Genomic DNA, 19705 nt, shown 5'->3' on the forward strand with positions numbered 1-19705 from the left:
CCCCTCCTTCTAAACCCCATAACTTTTTTATTTCTCCGCTCCCAGAGCCGTATGAGGTCTTAATGTTTCCTGGTACAAATTTTTCTTCATGATGCCACCATTATTTATTCTATATAATGTACTGGGAAGCAGGGAAAAAATTCAGAATGGGGTGGATTTCAAGAAAAAATGCATTTCTGCGACTTTCTTACGGGCTTTGGTTTTACGGCGTTCACTGTGCAACCAAAATGACATGTCCCCTGTATTCTGTGTTTCGGTACGGTTCCGGGGATACCAAATTTATACGGTTTTATTTACATTTTGACCCCTGAAAAACAAATCCAAAACTGTGTTAAAATTTTTTTTTTGAAAAGTCACCATATTCCGACAGCCGTAACTTTTTTATACGTGCGTGTACGGGGATGTATAGGGCGTCTTTTTTTGCGTGACCGGGTGTACTTTGTAGTTCTACCATTTTCGGGAAATGTTATTGCTTTGATCACTTTTTATTCAAATTTTTATCAGAATCAAAACAGTGAAAAAACGCCAGTTTGGCACTTTTGACCATTTTTCCCGCTACGGCGTTTACCGAACAGGAAAAATATTTGTATAGCTTTGTAGAGCGGGCGATTTTGGACGCGGGGATACCTAACATGTATGTGTTTCACAGTTTTTAACTACTTTTATATGTGTTCTAGGGAAAGGGGGGTGATTTGAATTTTTAATTCTTTTTTTTTTTTTTATATATATATATATATATATATATATATATATATATATATATATATATATATATATATAATTTTTTTTTTACTTTTTTAAAACTTTTTTTTTTGCATTTATTAGACCGCCTAGGGGTATTGACATGGGTGGGCGGTGTCGCGGATTGTCAGAGCGGTGGGGGTTGGCAAACATAGCTGCTCCGGAGCGTTATAGAGAGCCTCTCGGAGTATCGTTAAGGTGAGGGGCAAAGTGGTAAAATATATGTATATGTGATTGCGTGGGGTTAGGGGCGAGGCTGTAGAGGGAAATATGAATTTTGTGGATTGCTATGGTCCAAAGTGTGTGAGATTGCAGAGATGGTGGTGTGAGTTTGGGTTTTGTGGGGGTCCTGGCACAAGCGTATGTGCGCTATTGTGACGAAAAGTAGCCTATTGCGCAATCGAGTGTAGTGACTATGTTTGTGGAAAATTTCAGCCAAATCGGTAGAGCGGGTTTTGTGTGATTGAGTAACAAACATCCGAACATGCAAACACACAAACCCACAAACATCCAAACTCACAAACTTTCACATTTATAATATTAATAGGATTAGAAGTCATTTTCCTGTGACTTGTAGCATCTGGCCAATTATATCTGCTGGGTATGAATAGGCAGGTTCATTTACAGTGTATATATCTTTTATTTATACTTTTTTTTTTTTTTTTTTTAACTTTGATTTTTTTAGTTTGATTATTTCCGTATGCTACGTTGTTACACCATATATAGCTTAAATAAATATAAAGAATAATGCAGAATATTCAAGATTGACTCAACTGTAGTGACTCATACACATAAATATGGGGAGCAGGGTCTGAGAGGAGAGGGAGAGACTTGTAAATAAAGGCAAATTTAATGGGGAGCCAGTAATGACGGCAGGAGACGGGAGGCATTGACGGTATTCCCAGTCACTCTGTGTTCTGTTTATTTAAAAAATGTAACCATTGGTAGAATTTATGCTTTCAGGTTTACAATGGGAACCATCCGTGCATTAACATGCTCATAAAACAAATTTGGCCTATGAAAACTCAGTATTGAAGCCAACTCCGAGGAACATGTAAACATTAAAATTACTCATGAAAGAATTCAATTGCCCTTGAGCTACAAACCCAACAAAATGAAGTGAGCTGTAAAGATTGTAGGATCGCCTCACCCAGACACGATGATCAAAACTCTGAGCTATGAAGTCTGCATCTGTTAGCGATGTGTCCCAAGGCAACTCTTAGCTCACATATTTGCAAGCATTATGATATAGAAGGGGAAGGTGTCTGAGGCTAATTCGGCTTGAACTGCTTTACTGTACTGGCACATTCAGTCCCTCTGGCACTAGGCTTATACTGTAGATCACAGCTATCAGGGATGGCGATTCTTTTATAATACTTAGAAGATAACCCTACTATTTTTATTCAGATTTTCCAAATTGGCTGTGAGGAAATTTGCAAGCTAGTGTTAGATCTACCCCCACTTTTGGTAAATACCATTAAGTTCATTGCCCCCTAACTACTTGTGTGCTGGTGGTTTGAGTTGGCACAGGCGGCCATTCCCTTCCCTTCTCTATTCTTTTTCTCTGCATTTCCATTTTATAGTTCTTTTTGGTTTTACGTTATGGAAACTATGTTTCATTGCTATGCACAGAACATAAGGGGATGGCTCACCAGATACATTGGTGGTATTTCTCTAGAACATGGCACCAGTGTCCATTTGGTGGGTATCCAACAGCTGTGACCCCCATCGAATGCTACAAAACATGTTTTCCGTTTAATGATTTTTCTTTATGGATAAACATTGATATCGCCTAAAATGTTTTGGATTTGCAATGTCTTACAATAGTAAACTAAACCGCAAATGCAGTGTTTATGCCTAAGGCTACATTGCAGGCTCTGGCACAGTGTTTGCCAAAAACCAGCAGAGGAAAAAGTCCTGCACATAGGACTTTTTTTTTTCTCCACTGGTTTCAGTTTAAAAATGGTGAACACCTGACGGACCCCATTAACAGTCCATCCTAGAGGTCTGTCTCACCGTTGTTCTGGTTCCCTCATGGACCTGAACAATAGCAAGTCAGTGCTAGTGTGAACCTAGTGTTACAATTGTGAAACATCTTGAACCAAGGACGGTAAGTGTTTGACTAGTGGATCAAATTCCCATTGGCTGACGGTAGGGTTAAGAGATTTTGCCTAAAATAAAAATCTTTTATTTCAAGTTCATGGGCATGCAGGACTTTGTCCTCGGCCAATTTTCAGGTGGACATTGCAGTGGACTCCTGTGCGGATGTGAAAGTAGCCTTAAAATATTAGGTTTGATTCTAGCTTAGAATGTTATAAATTAATATATGGAGTAACACTCTCATTACAGATTCTTCAGCACTTGGATTCTAATGCTTTCTAGTCCCCTCCGACCTCTGTACTTCAGGCTTCAGAGATGACGTCCTGACACAGACCTGACCACTGGTTGTAATAGGCCGACACTACAGCTACTGGTTGGCTGCAGCAATCATATGTCTATACTGGGTCTTTTATGGACATTACCAAATAACGAAGCACAAATCTGTATATGTCCTTCTGTGTGCTATAAATATACCTTTAATACTCTTTCTCATTGAATGTGGTTGCAGTTCTATCTGTTCTCAGGATCGGTGGCGGTCTTTGTGGTCCGAACTTATATTTTCATGGCATAACCCCCTTTAATTTCAAGTATTTTGAGTCTTTTTATATTGAAGGTTGGTCTTTCCTTAACTTGGGTTACCAGTATCAGTGAGTGGTCCAACACAGGGTGCCCCACCCATACCTATGGGGGCCACAGTGATTGCCCAAGCCACTGCTATCATATGTGTCTGTTGATCCCATTGAAGGGTCTCCAGCACTTGGTCTGCACCGATTTAAAGATAGGCAGGCCATCTATGTAAAAATTCTGGAATATCCCTTTAAGGAATGAAAGTTAATATATGGTGCATATATCTGTTATGTTATTTGTTCTTCTGCCAGATGATGTTGACTAATGTCTATATAACTTGAGTTATACTGTAGATTTTTCAAGCTATATTTTAACTATGCCGTATCCAATGAGGCCCAGACTAATAACACGCTGTATAATAAAATCTCATTGCCTTGAATTCCAAGTCTTTTGAAATCTTTTGACAAATGGTGTTTGTTATACCGATGGCATTTTATGCAGGATGGAATCAAAGTAGCAGATTGTCGGGGCTGTTTTCTGTAAATCGGAGTCTAATATCTTCTTCGTCTGTCAATCTTTCTTTTTTTTTTTCCTTTTCCGACAGCTTTTCAATTTCTAAACCCATATACCTGAACATAAAGCGTGCGCATATAGTGAATGTTTACGCTACAACTGAACGTTTCCGTGTCTCATTTTAGAATCAAAGGACAGATAACAAGCTCGCTGCTTTTCCCACGTCCCCCCGGTAGACCAAACGTAGCTTTTAGCTCTTACAAAGTGCTTCTGCTGGCCATTTGACAACAGTCAGCGTTCTTTAAAAATATAAGACTTTTTTTTTCCTTTGGAAGTCAATTTAAAACTGGTTAGTTGTAGTGTCAGGTAACAGTTTAGATTTAATGGGGCAGCCGAGCTTTTTTTCTAACTTTATTTTTGTTCCTCCTTTTTCATCTTTCGGGGGAGGCTAAAGGGAGAGTCTCCGAGAGAGTTCTTTGCTTTTCTCTACACAGACCCAGGCTGCCCTCGCAGGATCCCCTGCCAGGATTTCTATCATCTTCTGATCAAATATTAATGTATGATTCTCTGCTTGCTCACTAATCCAAAGCCAATTAATATTATCTGTCAATTATTTACAGATCCTGAGCTGCAGAGGATCTTCCCAGAAGACTTCAGTGACCAGGTTTGGAATGCGTAATTAATTTTTTCCCCCCTTTTAACGTGACACCGCGTCTTCCATGTCTGATACTTATTTAATGTGCTGTTGCCGCTGTCCTTTAATAAATACAGGTGAAATCTTGATTGCCTGAGCAGAGAAGATTTACTTCTAAGTAAGATGTCACAGGTTATTTATTGGGAGATGCCTGTGTATGTCTTCATGCATTTGCGCTGGGTTGAAAAATGGATTTGAAAAGCAACAAGAGGAAGGATGTTCTGGTGAATATTTCACAGCCATAGTATATTTTCCAGAGATGGCGAAGTTAATATAAATTTCTAAGACACGTATGTCTTTTCTTGGGGTTCTGCGACATTTAAATAATGACCACACAACACTATTAGTGCTGTTCTCAACAGCAGCCTGTATACACACACAATCTATATCGATTTGGTACTTCTGATGTATTAGGTTGCTACATGGACCTTCATAAGTAAGCAAAATGTTGGCCATATACATCAAAGAAATACATACTGAATCTGCCGATTTCAGCAGAAGCGACCAACAATCTGAGTTCTCATCTCCTTTAGGATTTCCTTTTCTGTTTCTGTTATTGGAACAGAAAAATTGAATTTACTAAGGAACAGATCGGTTGTATGACTGGCAGATCCTGATGGACCCCATGGACTGTTAGGGAGGCGTCTTATTTCAGTTAGTATGTGTTGGCTCTACTTGCTTCCTCATTTTATCTCTGGTTTTTGACTGACTCTGCAATGGAGGCACCTCAAATCTGAGCATAGCCATAGTTGTGTAAGGCCAAATAGCCCTATGAGGTTTGTTATGAGGGAGGAGGAGGATCAGACTTAGGACTGAGAGAAGAATTTATTCTTTTTTTTTCTTTTAATTTAATTACAAGTAGTTTGCTTCCACCCCAAAAGAGGGTACTTTGGGGGCTATTTAAGATGGCTGAAATGTGTCCACATTATAATGCTTTACAGTCAAATTTCCTGTTTTGAATGTGGTTGTAATGACATGTACACTATGGTGCTTCTACGTCAGGTTATTAGTCCTATGGTAGAGATAGGATTTGTGGTCTACATATAGACCATATAAAGCAGAGGTACCCTGGCGTTCTGAAGTAGTCCTTAGATGATTTTTTTTTTTTTTAATTAAATAAAATTAAAAAAGACACAGGTCCAGCCTATATTCTTAGACTGCTGATCCAGAGGCAGATCCCCCACTTCTCCTTATCTCATACAGGCTAGTCACTAAGGCAGTTAAGTTCTTGTGTTTTGAGAGAGGAGGTTCAAACCAATGGGAGATACGGACAAAATTGGAGTGTCATATATGCCATAAGTGTCTGCAGATTCTAACTTTGAGAAATGGGTTCACACTGACCTGGCTGGTGAGACACCTGCATTACATATATAGAGAAGTACTGACATGCACTGATCTGAATAAAGTGCTTTGGTTGTGATAGAAAACTCCTGTTCAGCTGTAGCATCAGACTTCATCAAAGTGTCTTTCTTTTCTTAGCTCCTGCACTTTCTGCTCACTCCTCTCTCACTCGTTTCTCCAGAGACTTCTATAGAAGTGCAGACATGCAACCTATAGCCTATCTGTGAATATTATGTAGCAGAAATTTTTACAGTGAAAGCCACTTGGAGAGAGGGGAAAGAAACAGACTGATACATTTTTTTTTTTAATATTACAAAAGTTTCTTATAATTGCTTTTACGCTTCCTTTGTGGAAAGTTTGTTGAAATTACCAGGATTGTTTAAGGGTTCTGCACAGCTCCCTCCACTTACATGAGCGTTGGCCTATATATTTGAATGGGACACCACAGCAGTATAGTTCATAGTCACCGCTATGAAAGAGACCATGCATGACCACTGCAATTCTCAGCAAGTAGACAATGCTGGGAACCACTGTGGGGATCCTGAGAGCCAGGGCCCTTCCGATCTTAAAGTGGACCTTTCACCACCTTAGCTTTATCCAGCTCTTTACATCATTTAATAACGGCCGCCTCATTGATTTTTGGCAAATTTTGAATTTTTTCTCTAGCCATTACTGCTCCAGAGAAACAAGTGGTGCTAGTTTTTGTGACTGATATGCTACTGAGGGAGTTACTGTCAGGAGGGCGGTGTCAGGCAAAGGGATTGTGATTCTGACCTTTTGACTCTGGCTAACTCTGACCGATGCTCTAAATCACACCCCCTCCTGTCACCACCCACCTGACTATACAGACCCTAACTAGCATATTAATCGCCAAAACTAACTGCATTGATTGCTCAGGAACGGTGGGGGCTAGAGAAAAAATTCAAGTGTGCAGAATCGGTGGAGCAGCGTCTATTAATAAATGCTATGACCTGGAGTTGGTGCAAGTGGTAAAAGGTCCTCTCTAAGGAAGGGTCATCCATTTTCTGAAAGTGGATTCCTCCTTTATTTAATAGGTCTCTTACCACTTTAAAGAGGAATCTGTCACATTTAAAATGCAATCTCTTGTGGTGTGGATTAGTTTCCTATATAACAAAAAGGCTAGGCTTGTTGAAATCCACTAGTCCAAGTCTCTCCCCCCCCCCCCCCCCAACACTTGTCAATGGGTGTGGAAGTTCAGGACAGTCCGCTACACATTATTAAATAAAAGCATCTCTTAAGCATTGCTATAACAATTCATTTTATTTATATAGCACCAACATATTCCGCAGGACTTTACATATTGTAGGGTTCATGTACAGATAAAATGAGACCTTAGAAACAATTCACACCATAGGGCCCTGCACCCAAGAGCTTACAATCTATGAGGTTTAGAGAGAGTGACATAAAAGGTAGCCGATGATAATGATCGCAAAATAAGATCTTGCATAAGACTGTACTTTGAAACTTCTATATTAAAATATTAAACTAATAAATTGCAATGAAATAATTCCGCCTTTCTATTATAAAGATATATTTTGGCAGACTCCTCTGCATTGTCTTCATCTTAGGAATGTACCGTATTTTTCGGACTATAAGACGCACTTTTTTCCCCCCAAATTTCGGAGGAAAATGAGGGTGCGTCTTATAGTCTGAATGTGGGTTTGCAGCATGGCCGCGCTACTGCCACCGCTGGTTTTCTTCAGCGGCAGTATCGCGGCAATCCGTAGGCCCCGGTAGCTAAGACAGTCCCCGGCATCTGCTGTAATAGACCGGCGGATGCCGGGGAGTGTCTTAGCTGCCGGGGCCTGCAGATTGCCGCGCTACTGCCACCGCTGGTTTTCTTCAGCGGCAGTATCGCGGCAATCCGCAGGCCCCGGCAGCTAAGACAGTCCCCGGCATCTGCTGTAATAGACCGGCGGATGCCGGGGACTGTCTTAGCTGCCGGGGCCTGCGGATTGCCGCGCTACTGCCGCTGAAGAAAACCAGCGGTGGCAGTAGCACGGCCATACTGCAAACCCACTCCTCCTCCACAGGTCCCGACAGTTAGTTAGCCCCCCCCCCATACCTTTAGTGATGCAGGCCGGCTCTTGCACGGCGAGGCCGCAGGAGCCGGCCTGTTCCGATGACAGCCGGGAGCCTAATGAAGGCTCCGAGGCTTGTCATAAATATATATTACTATCGCGGCTGGTCTATGACCCTCCGCGATAGTAATGTATAGAATCTCCCATAGACTGCAATACACTTGTATTGCCGTCTATGGGACTTGCAATCAAATGATTGCAGGTTCAAGCCCCCTAGGCGGGGGATATTAAAATAGTAAAAAAAATAAAAATAAAAAAAAAACACTTAAAAAAATATAATAAAAAATAAAATAAATAAAAGTTCACCTCCTTTCCCTAGAATACATATAAAAGTATAACATTACTGTGAAACATATACATTAGGTATCCCTGTGTCTGAAAATGCCCGGTCTACACCTGGCCCCACAAAAAAAACGCCCTATACATCCCCGTACAGCTGCAGGGTCACCTGTCAATGTGGCCTTGCAGCTGTTCCAAAACTACAACTCCCATATATTAAATATTTTACCATTTTTTGCCTGAAAATTTTTTTTCCCTATTTTTCTCCTCTAAAACCTGGGTGCGTCTTATAGTCCAGTGCGTCTTATAGTCCGAAAAATACGGTACTTGCTAAGTGTATGTAAGTGCCCCAGGCATGGTTTTAAATATACTAAGGTCTGGTAGAAGTTTAGGTGTCCTCCTTGCTGTAGGTCTAATACTTTAAAATATTACCATCAATTACATTTGTCTTCACCGTTTCATTGACAAATGCAAATTACCCCCCCCCACCACCCATTTATATTTTCTGCATTGAATAATTTAATATCGGTCTCATTCCTCAGCACCGAGTGCTTCTTATGTTCACATTACATTCAGATTCTCACTTTGATGCATGCAGTTTTCCTTTTTCTTTGTAATCAAGTTCTCTTGTGGGGGAAAAAGTGTTATAAAAAATAAAATTATTATTCCAGAGTCACCAGCAAAGTGATCTTTCTTTCAGATCCATTCATACATCCCATCTGTCCTGTACCTTCTAATGAGCCGGATACTTCTACATATTATAGAATCTTGAAAACATTATGGCGGGATTATATTTTGGTCAGATCAGGTGGTAAAGCGCTCTTTTATCTAGGTTGTATCTCTAGTGTATCTAGGTTTCAGTGATTTTTTTTATCGCTGCCTATGCATTAAGTGCAATACAGGGAGGACAGAACAGTAAGCAAGACTTAGGTTAAAGGGATTTTTCATTAATTTTATTTATTGCCTATCTATAAGATAGGCAATATATGTCTTATCGGTAGGGGACTGACAGGCGGCCACTGCACGAATCAGCTGTTCTGGATCACTTCCAACTCCTGTAGTATACACTGTACTGCATGGAGCTGGAAATAATTGTCTTCTGTCCCTGCATAGTGGCCAGGTGCCTGTACTGCAGCTCAGGTCCTCCCACTGACCAGATATTTATAGCCTAATCCTAAGAATAGGTCATTCAAAAAAAAAAAAAAAATAGCCTGACCCCCTAGTAGATTTTTTTTTTTTTTTATACTGGTGACCTATCTCCATACAGATGAGCCTGAAAACACTGCAGCAGTGGATGGGAGTGAGGACAGGCGTCACTGGTGCTCGGGATGCCACTCCTGTTACTCCTGTCTTGCTCCGCCACGTACTGCACCAGTTGCCGATGCAGCTGCTCTCTGCTTCCCCCACAGATCACATACTTATGGCCTATCCTGTGGACCGGTCAGGAGTATGAAGAAACCATTTGGGGCTGACAAACCTCTTTTAGCCTCAACAATTCTCAATACTAGTTAGCAGCTGCAGAAGCAAATAAAATGTTAAAAACAATAGGGAGGAAAATGTAATTTAGGATTCTCATCTTTGCACCTGTATACTGTACATGACTTGTGAGCTGCAACTTGAATATGTATAAGGGTATGGTCTCCTGTGGTGGAGTTATTGTAGCCATTTCTGCAATTTTCCCATTTATTTGAAACATTAAGATGAATGAAACTGCAGCAAATCTGCCACGTGTGGATTTACACCTATGGAGAGCAATACCACATCCTTTATAGATTGTAGAAAAGTTGAGAAGAAGCAAAGATGTGCAGCTAGATGGATATAAAGAGGAAAAAGGGAATTTACAATAACTGACCTTCTGCAGCTCATATAAGATGCCTTAGAGGGGATCTTATTAATATGTATATAGACATCCATAGTTAGCTTAAAGATTTGCCATATTAACTATTAATTCCAAGACAGTATAACATGCTAGGGGCATTAGGTAGATATTCTTTTCTAAACTGATTTTATTCTTGGATTTTAATTTTTAGCATTCTATTTTCTGTACATTTTTATTCTGACATTCGTCTTGCCCAAACTGCTCCTCTCCTCTGTGAAGATATGTGTAAACTTGTCTGCAGAGGACATGGAGTTCAAGTGGAGGGTCTTCTGGGTATACTCCATGAATTGGGCTGAGATTACTGTGCAAGGAATGAGATGTTGAGTTCTGTTGGAGGGTCGTCTGGGTATTCTCCATGTCCTGGGCTAAGGTTACTGTACGGGAAATGAAGGGTGTTATGGGACTAGAAGCAATGGATCTCAAACTGTAGGGGACCCCATAACTGCTGGGGAAGCACAACTGTAAAGGCAATTTTGACAAAATATGCTACACATGAACATTAACCGATCACACGTGCTTATTTTGATCAATGACACAAGCATCATCCTATTCTGGCTGCACTGACCTCAAGCATGTTGGTTCAGTGGTCAGTACATAGACTGCGTTTCCCAATTCGGTCATAGCCTAAGAAGGAGCAGACAAAGGGCTGTGACTGACACAATGTAATCCTGTCATTATTTGTTATATAAGGTTTTAGTGCAGTGTATTGTATATGACTATTTATATCCTGTAGTGATCAGGTACTCACTGACTACTCTGACAACTGGAGCGCCTCTTTCATAGTTCTTACAAATGTCACCAGACTTCTCTGTATAGATATGAAAGGGTTTTTCCATCTGGACAGGTTATCCCCTGTCTACGGGGTAGGGCGTAACTGGCAAAATATTCAAAAGAATGGAGTAGTTGTGAATGGAGCCACGTGGAGTTCCGGCAACGTGCGCTTTACTTCGTCCATTTCAATGGGATTCTCTGCAGTTTGGCTATCTCCAGCACTTTCATTGAAATGAATGGAACAACGTGGTGTTGTGCAACCATGACTCGGCATTCAGCTACTTGAGGAGTCAGTGACGCTCAGGTGATGGCTACTTCCTCTTCTCAGGCTAATATTTTCGTGGTCATTGGACACATGATCTTTTTTGCAACTCCTTTTCAAGTGAATGGGTTTGAGCAGCAATGCCAAGCACAGTCTGTATTAATTGTACAGCAGTATACATAATATGCAAGGGGGACAGCAGCACTTGCCCAAACAGACAGCTGACTGGTGGGTGTTCTGAGTGTCAGACCTCAACTGATCTGTTTCCGAAACAGAACATCACCAGTACAATCTTCCCCCACCACCAGCCCCATCAATACTTGCGTGTCTTCCTGTGTCCGGAACAGGTCCTCCTCTCCTCTTCACTTCCAGGGCCTACGCAATCTGGAGGTGAGTTCAAGACGTGTGCAGTAGCAATGGCAAATCCATCTCTACTGCACGTCTCACAGTTGCTTTCGGTCTGTGCGCAGCATCTCCAGGCTGCACACAGTGAAGAGGAACCGTTTCCCACATTGGAAGTTGGGCAAGTATGATGCTATGGGACAGAGGGCTATCGGTGAGAAGGATAGCCTAGCTTAGCATACCTAGTGGGCTTAGTTGTGAGCAGGATAGCTTAGTGTAGTTTAGCTAGGGAGACAGGGAGGGGGTGTGTAACGCAGTGAAAGAGGAGGGGGCAACCGTGACAGGGAGGTAGTGTGAAAGGTACACAGGAAGTTACATAGTAGGAACATACCATAGACTCCTAGAAATCACTCAAAACACTGCTAAAAGTATATGGGTGCTCTTTTAATCCATTAATATCACGAACAGACCTCTTTAAAAAAAAAAAAAAAAAAAAAAAATGCCCGAAAAACCCCTTTAGGGGTGAGGCGCTTTGAGGAAATGCAGCTTTTTTTGTTGCAGATTTTGCTGTAGTTTTTTGAACCTAAGCCAGGAGTGGATTGAACAGAAGGGATATTCATACTGTAAGTACTTCCTATATATTTCCCATTCCTTTTGTAGCCATTCTTGGCTTTGGCTCAAAAACCGCAGCAAAATCTGCACCAAAAAAACTGCGTTTCTACAATGTGGGGCCTTCGCCTAAAAGTGTCCCCTAATGTGACAGTAAGGAATAGGTAGTTGCAACTGTAGCATGCTGCCTTCCATATTCGTCCCACATCCCATACTTTATACTGGTTAAGTGGACCCACAATTGTTTAATAGGAGATGTGATGGGTAGCGGCTTAAAGTACATTTTCACCTAGTATGTAACAAGTCTGGAGTCACAAATTTTGGGTGGTGTCGGGAAGAAATTACTGGTTCAGGGCGACCAAGTAAAATGTGTTTGGGAGCCTTCACACGGAGCATACGCTCCGCTCATTCTGAATGTAAAACTCATTCAGAGTGAGCGGCGTTAAAACAGATCCCATTGATTTCTATGGGTGCCGGCATACACGCGCTCCCCATTGAAATAAATGGGAGGTTTTTTTCACCTATTACTTTCAATATGATACGCGCGTATCACATTGAAAGCAATAGGTAAAAAAGCCTCCCATTGATTTCAATTATATTATACAAATTATTAATATTGTATGATTAATTAGATGTATAGTTTTGTACATATATATTTGGTTTATAGGAATTAAATCACTGGCTTTTTAATGAATTTGAGGATCTTTACTTGCTCAACATGGCTGTCTGCTATTATTATTATTTCTCTTACTTGTATAGCACCATCATATTCTGCAGCGCTTTACAGACATTAGCAGTTATGGTCCCATATAGGGCTCACAATCTACATTCACTATCAGTATGTCTTTGGAATCTGGGAAGAAACCGGAGTACCCAGAAGAAATCCACGCAAACACGGGGAAAACATACAAACTCCTTGCAGTAGGTTTGGTGTTTGGTAGAGTTGGTGTTTTGGTGTACGACTCCACAGCCATGGCATGTAACAATGATAAGGTAGAAAATCAGAAGGTCGAGTAGAGCAGCAACCTAAGGCTAGGTTCATGATGGCATTGGAGTCTTTGTCGCAGTGTACGTCTGAAAATCGACAGAGGAAAAAGCCCAATATGGATGACTTCTTCCACCACTGGTTTTAGTTTTATGATGTCAGACACCCAACAGACCCCATCGGACTCCATGTGTTGCCACTGTTTTAGCGTAAGTTTGGAACTTCTGATGGGTTTTTTTTTTTTGGGATTTTTGTTCCCCTTTGCCATTTTTGTAAAAGAGGACAACAATAAAAAAGAACAATATATCTGCTTTACCGCAGAAGTAAAATTTCTGAAATTCAAGTTTTGCTTTAAATTCTGGTTTCCTAATAATAGACATTTTTTACATTTAGGGTAGAAATGGTCTAATATAATGGGATCCGTATTGGTAACAAGTTCTAAGTTCTTTTCATGGCGACATTGCAGTGGCAGACTGGAGTTTTGTCTGATCTGGAGGTAAATATAATGTTTGGCTTGCTGGTGTTTTAGGGCTTTCTAACACCTAGAGCCATAAAGCCAGTTACTGCCCGCTCTGCCTGTCAGTTTGGAATAATATGTGATCCTGCTGGTTTCTAATACGCAGAAACCAGTCCTAGTCACCACTGTTGTTTCTTTTTATCACTCGCAGGCGTAGGGGGTGCCCTAGGTATGAAACAAGACCAAATCTAAAAAGAGATATATACAAAAGGATGGAAGCTAAAGTTTGAATGCTTGTGTTTCTGGCCAGTGTCGCTGTGTCTGTGTACTGCGGCTGGTCGCTGTTTTATTCCATGCATCCTTTTGTACCTTACAGTAAAAGAATCTGTCACAAATTATTGTGGCTTAGAGCTTTAGAAACTGAGAGCGAGAGAAAAAGAGAGAGCACAGATTGACATCTGCGACTAGATAATAATGGGCAGCCGTTCCTGCTCCCCTCCAGCCACAAAGCCAGCGTCGTCTTCCTGAAGGAACAAGGAGTAAGAAGAAAGAGGAGTGATGAAAGAGAGATACAAATCCATGGAGCCTCAGACGTGTTACTGTTGGGCCAGTTGTCTGCGTGCTACCATAATCCATTTTGATCTTCCCTGTCTTAATTGTCTGCTAAAGACAAAACGGCCAGCGAAACTTCGTCAGCCTCATCTCATCTTCCGAGGCGGAAAAAAAAATTGTAATTATATATATTTGAGTGGCCTCTGCAGGAGGAAAAAACACTTTTTTTTTTTTTTTTTTTTTTTTTTTTTTTTTTGGGTAGCCAGGCAGAGCATTTATTAAAATGTCTCCCTCATTATTTCAGCCCTCTCAGCTCCAACTGATCTCAGTGTTTCATGAAATATGTAATCTGAAATGTAAATAAGGGGATATGATGCAAAAGTAATACAGTAATGAGCAAGCCCGTCTATGGCAGGATCTGGATTGGAAACGAGGACACGGTTCTAGATCGGATTTTCCAGTGCCTTCTAATTTTATCTTCTTTGATATGGACAACGCTTTTTGATTTGTTAGCTACCTGGAAACCTATATGTGAGGCCGAGAGATCTAAGATCAGAGCCAATTCCTCTACCTCATCAAATGGGTCTAGTTGGATCTCAATGTATTCACTCAAAGGATAATTTTAGTAATCTGTCTCATATAGTTCTTACACCAGTGTAAGCCATTAAAATATATTTAGGTCATGAGGTCACTGAGCTTTTAAAGGTCCTGAATGACATATAAAGTTACAATGCTATTCTACTACTAGGCTGTCTCATTACAGACATTTATCCCATATCTGACTTACTATAATTGCTGGGGGGCCAACCAGTGGGACCACCAGAGATCAAGAGACTGAAGTTCTCTCCAGGCCTCCTCCATGTGAATGAAGCTTCAGTTTGCTTTTAGATTGGTGCTCCATTCACTGCTATGGGACTACTGGGACTGCAGCCCATAGAAGTGAATGGAGTGCCGTCACACAAGTTCCCTGGCGCTTTACTCCATGATTGAGACATGGGGAACTTTTAAGTGCCCCATTCCCCTGATCACTGCGGACCCAGGGGTTGGACCCACAGCGATTTGATAAGTTTTAAGTGCCTGCAATGAAACAGGAAACTGCTCAAACATTACCTTCCTTTGTCACTCTTTCTGTTTCTGTCCATCTCTGTTCCTTTTGCTTTGCCTATATTGTAAACCTCTATGTTTTAACAGAAGTTGGTGCTTATGTAGGATCACAGTCCAGATACATTACTAAAGAAGAAAATCCAGCACTTGAGATTGTGCATAAATATTTATTTAGTTTAATTATGCAATCCAGATATGCTTATGATGTTTTAATCTCATTATGACTTTACTCAAACCATTGGATTGCTTAGTTAAAAGGGAGCATGTAAGTAAAGCAGCATATTGTAATCTTTTCTTAATTCAGAATGAAGATTTTGTCACTCTTAGGTAGGGTTCACACTACCATTGGTGTCCGCACAGAAGGTAAAACAAAAAACGGACACCTATCATAACGGACAGTAACTGATAGCCTGCATCCTGGAAATTGTAACGGACGCACCTAGTGTCCATTGCTAAAATCTTGAATGGACAGTAGCCACGGACACTGCTGTCAGACACCAACGGTAGTGTGAATGCCCCCTTATAATCCATTGAAGAAATGTCTCTTCTTTCTCACTTTTCATTTCTGTATCCATCTCCCTGTTTTCCGTTCTTTCTGTCCACGTCCCTGTTTCCAGTTCTTTCTATTTCCTGTTCCTTTTGTCTGTTTCTGGATATATATATATATATATATATATATATATATATATATATATATATATATCCATATATATTATATAGCCATCTGCTTACATTATCCAACATTCAGATATAGACATCCCTCTTTGGTTATTCTGACAGTTGAGGGAAGTGTTCTAGGTGGTCACTCCTATTTGACTCTTTGTCATGCGAAGAAGTGCTTTACAGTCCTCTTTATCATATTACCCTGGTTGGAAGTCCCAGATAAGTATTTGCTTACAGCACATGTGCCCTCTGTGACCTGACTGTGGTGGAATGCCATGAAGTACATAGATAGAACTTAATGTACCGTATATACTCGAGTATAAGCAGAGTAAATAAAAGTTCTAAATCCCTCCTTTCCCTAGAATACATATAAAAGTAGAAAATGACTGTGAAACACATACACATTAGGTATCGCTGTGTCTGACAGTGCCCGGTCTACTGAATATAGGGGATCTGCAGTGCTCCTGTTCCATCGGGAAGGGGTTAATAGGAGCACTGCAGATACCCTATATTCGGCCAGGCTGGATTCCAAGTGGGGAAAAAAAAAACAGTCCTCAAGCTCAGGGAAGGGGCAGACAGACAACCAAAACACCCCCTCCCCTTTCCCAGCACCTACTGCACCCAAAAACTCTGACCATTTTAGTTTTTTTAATTTTCCAGTAGCTGCTGCATTTCACCCCCTCGGCTTATACTCGAGTCAATAAGTTTTCCCAGTTTTTTGTGGTAAAATTAGGGGTCTCGGCTTATATTTGGGTCGGCTTATACTCGAGTATATACGGTATTTAGTATCTGTATTTTGGTGCCAAAAAAGGGTCATTTAATGTCTGGTGTCCACTCTTCTGTCCTATCACTTATCACATCCCTTAGCACTGCATTGTGGGTGCATGTTGGAGGGATGCTTGGTGTTGTCTCCAATACAGTAGGCTGCAGACCTAAGACCCATAGGAGAAGAGAAATGAAATTTTACTATACATTGAGTGTGAACAACAGGACAGGATATATTTGGATATTGAAATTTTTTCTTTTCTGCTGCTACCTTTACATTCACCAGGCTGGATACATAGACACCAATGAGTCAGGAATGTATTTGGATTAAATTGTCAGCTTTCATTCTCTATGGCACTTGTGTTGATCTGTATCTGTAGGATAATCCCCATTTAGTTTATATTTATCGTGTTTCTGACTGGATGTAATTTACAAGAAATGCAATTGTCAGAATAAACTGCTCATCACATTGGGACAAAAGACCTGCCGTGTGAAAGAGATGACTAACATGCTGCATTATCCTAGACTGGAAAGAGAGGAGTAAGCAGCCCACAAGAATCTTAGCCCATACCAAGCACAAGTTTTTACAGCGTTGTAGGCTTTCCCTGAAAAACAATGAAAAGTTGCACGCTCCCTGCATCACTAGCATCATCTTGTGGACCATCCTTGAATAATACTAAGACATGGCTTGCTGTGGCTCCACAATCACTAGGCTTTTTATGCTGCTTTGTTGATCTGCTGCAGTTCAGTGATTTTGAGCTGAACAGGTCCTAATACCATCACCTAAACTGGAACCACAATATGGTTATCTTATAGTAATATTGTCATATTTACACAAGGGAAGATCATTATGATATCGGCACTCCAGGCTGTGTGCAAGGGACCCAACGCAGCAGAGCTGTCAATCACTTTACCTACCCAAGCCTATCTTCTAACATTGTGAACACTAAGGTCAGTATAGCAGAGGCCAGTATTTAATTATTTTCTTTTACTTCAAGTCTGTAGTGCTACAGCATGACATGATAAAACATTGCCCACATGTTACTCATAGACAACTATCTTTACTTAAGAAGAAGCAGGTCAATGCTTCCAGAGGTTTGGAACTGAAGGATGACCTGGTTGCCAATCCACAAGCCTCACCTGCACAGAAGCTTTGTTAGTAGGGGTGTCCAAGCAGTGGCATGTATATCCATAGGCTGCTAATAAACTCATACTTATCCTCATTGTGGTAAATGGACCTTAAAGGTGTCGTCCAGTTTCAGGAGCTATGGATTATGGATTGTATAATGAAAAGTTGTACAATTTTCCAATATACTTTCTGTGTCAATTCCTCGCAATTTTCTAGATCTCTGCTTGTTGTCATTCATTGTTCCAATGAATAAAAATCAGTAGATGGTCATGTGAGATATATAGTCCATGGTCATGTGATATACAGTCTATGGTCATTTGATATACAGTCCATGGTCATGTGAGATATACAGTCCATGGTCATGTGAGATATACAGTCCGTGGTCATGTGATACAGGTGCCAGCTCGTTATAGTCACAGCACATTGTTCAGAATAAAATAAATAGAAAATAGTATAGTTTAAAATAAGAGACATTGGAATATTTCTTATTTAATAAATCCATTTCCTTCTCTACCCACCCAGCTAAATTACTTTTTTACATAGAAGTCTATACAGAGGGGAGGAGGAGGCTGCAGGAACACACAAAATAGCTGCAGTTGCGACCCCTGCTACTTTGCGAGTCAGGGAGCTTTTCTGGCACTGCTATATCTTTTCACAATAAGCCTGTAACACAGCATAAAATGAGGTAATAAATCAGATAGGCTCCATCCCCTTCTCCATAGACTTCTGTTGGTGATGTGATTGCATAAATATACTATCTGAGTGAAGGCACGGAGGAGGAGTGCAGCCTAATAAGTGGAGAAGGAAACCTATATTATTAAGATGTATTTACAAAGTTTCTCATACTGTATTTTCCTGTACTATTCACTTGCGTATGATTGGAACTATGATGTTACTTTAGTACCAAGTGCCAGGCAGCTGCTGCCAAGGCCAGTAACATTGTGGGTTGCATCAAAAGAGGCATGGACACACATTATATACACTTAGTTGTGCCATGATGCAAACACTTGTCAGACCACACATGGAGTCTTGTGCATATTTTTAGACTCTTGTGCACATACAAGTATAGGAATTTGAGTGAGCAACCAATGTAATTGCTATGGTACTGAATTATTTCCATCAGCCATTTGGGGAGCGGACCTATAGAATATATAGGTGACCATCAGGGGATCTCCAGAACAGATCTCAGGATAAGATTTGAAGTTGTCTCTGGAACACTCTCTATATACTGGTCTTACACCACTTGCCTAGGTTTGTTTTCTGTGGAGAATGCTGTTTTGCTTCCATAGTGTTTTTTTTTTTTGTTCTCACTTATTAAGTGCACATGATAATTAGTTTTCTAAATGTTGTAGCTATTTTTAGAATAGGTGAGGATGGTAGGATTCACCTAAGGAAGTGGCGTGATCTGTTGTATCTTAACGTTTTGCACACGCATCTGTTTTCTGAAGTGATAGATAATGAGATTTAGATCTGTTACACGGTGGTCTTTTTTTCAGAGCCTTTGATAAAATAAGGAACAACATTTTTGCTTATTTTTCCTTGTATCAGTTGTGTTAGTTTAGAAATGTGTCAGAGCTATATGGATTATATAATGTAACCCAATATCCCCAATACACTGCTTTTTTTTTTTTTTTTTTTTAAGCAAAGGTGCTGGCTTACTATAAAGTATAACAAAACATAGAAATATCGACATAGAAGATTGATCATAATCTAGTCTGCCCCTTATGTAATTGCCTTTTTATCTTAGGATAGGCATTTATCTCAGACATGTATAAAATCACATATTCTAGATTTCCAAAGCATATCTATAAGGGGCGTTCACACTACTGTCAGTGTCCGACTGGTAGTGT

At 40.5% G+C, this 19705-nt stretch overlaps 1 protein-coding gene across 4 annotated transcripts in view; it reads left to right on the forward strand.

Moving 5' to 3' along the window:
* DENND1A (DENN domain containing 1A) overlaps window positions 1-19705 on the forward strand; it is a 553473-nt gene that overhangs the window by 92394 nt on the left and 441374 nt on the right. For all 4 annotated transcript variants that reach the window (XM_075260171.1, XM_075260173.1, XM_075260172.1 and 1 more), the window contains exon 3: window positions 4542-4585. In XM_075260171.1, the coding sequence (XP_075116272.1) occupies window positions 4542-4585 (44 nt within the window). The remainder of the gene's footprint in view (window positions 1-4541; window positions 4586-19705) is intronic.

The sequence above is a fragment of the Leptodactylus fuscus genome, chromosome 11, assembly GCF_031893055.1.
Source record: "Leptodactylus fuscus isolate aLepFus1 chromosome 11, aLepFus1.hap2, whole genome shotgun sequence".
In the NCBI taxonomy this organism is placed as follows: Eukaryota; Metazoa; Chordata; class Amphibia; order Anura; family Leptodactylidae; genus Leptodactylus; species Leptodactylus fuscus.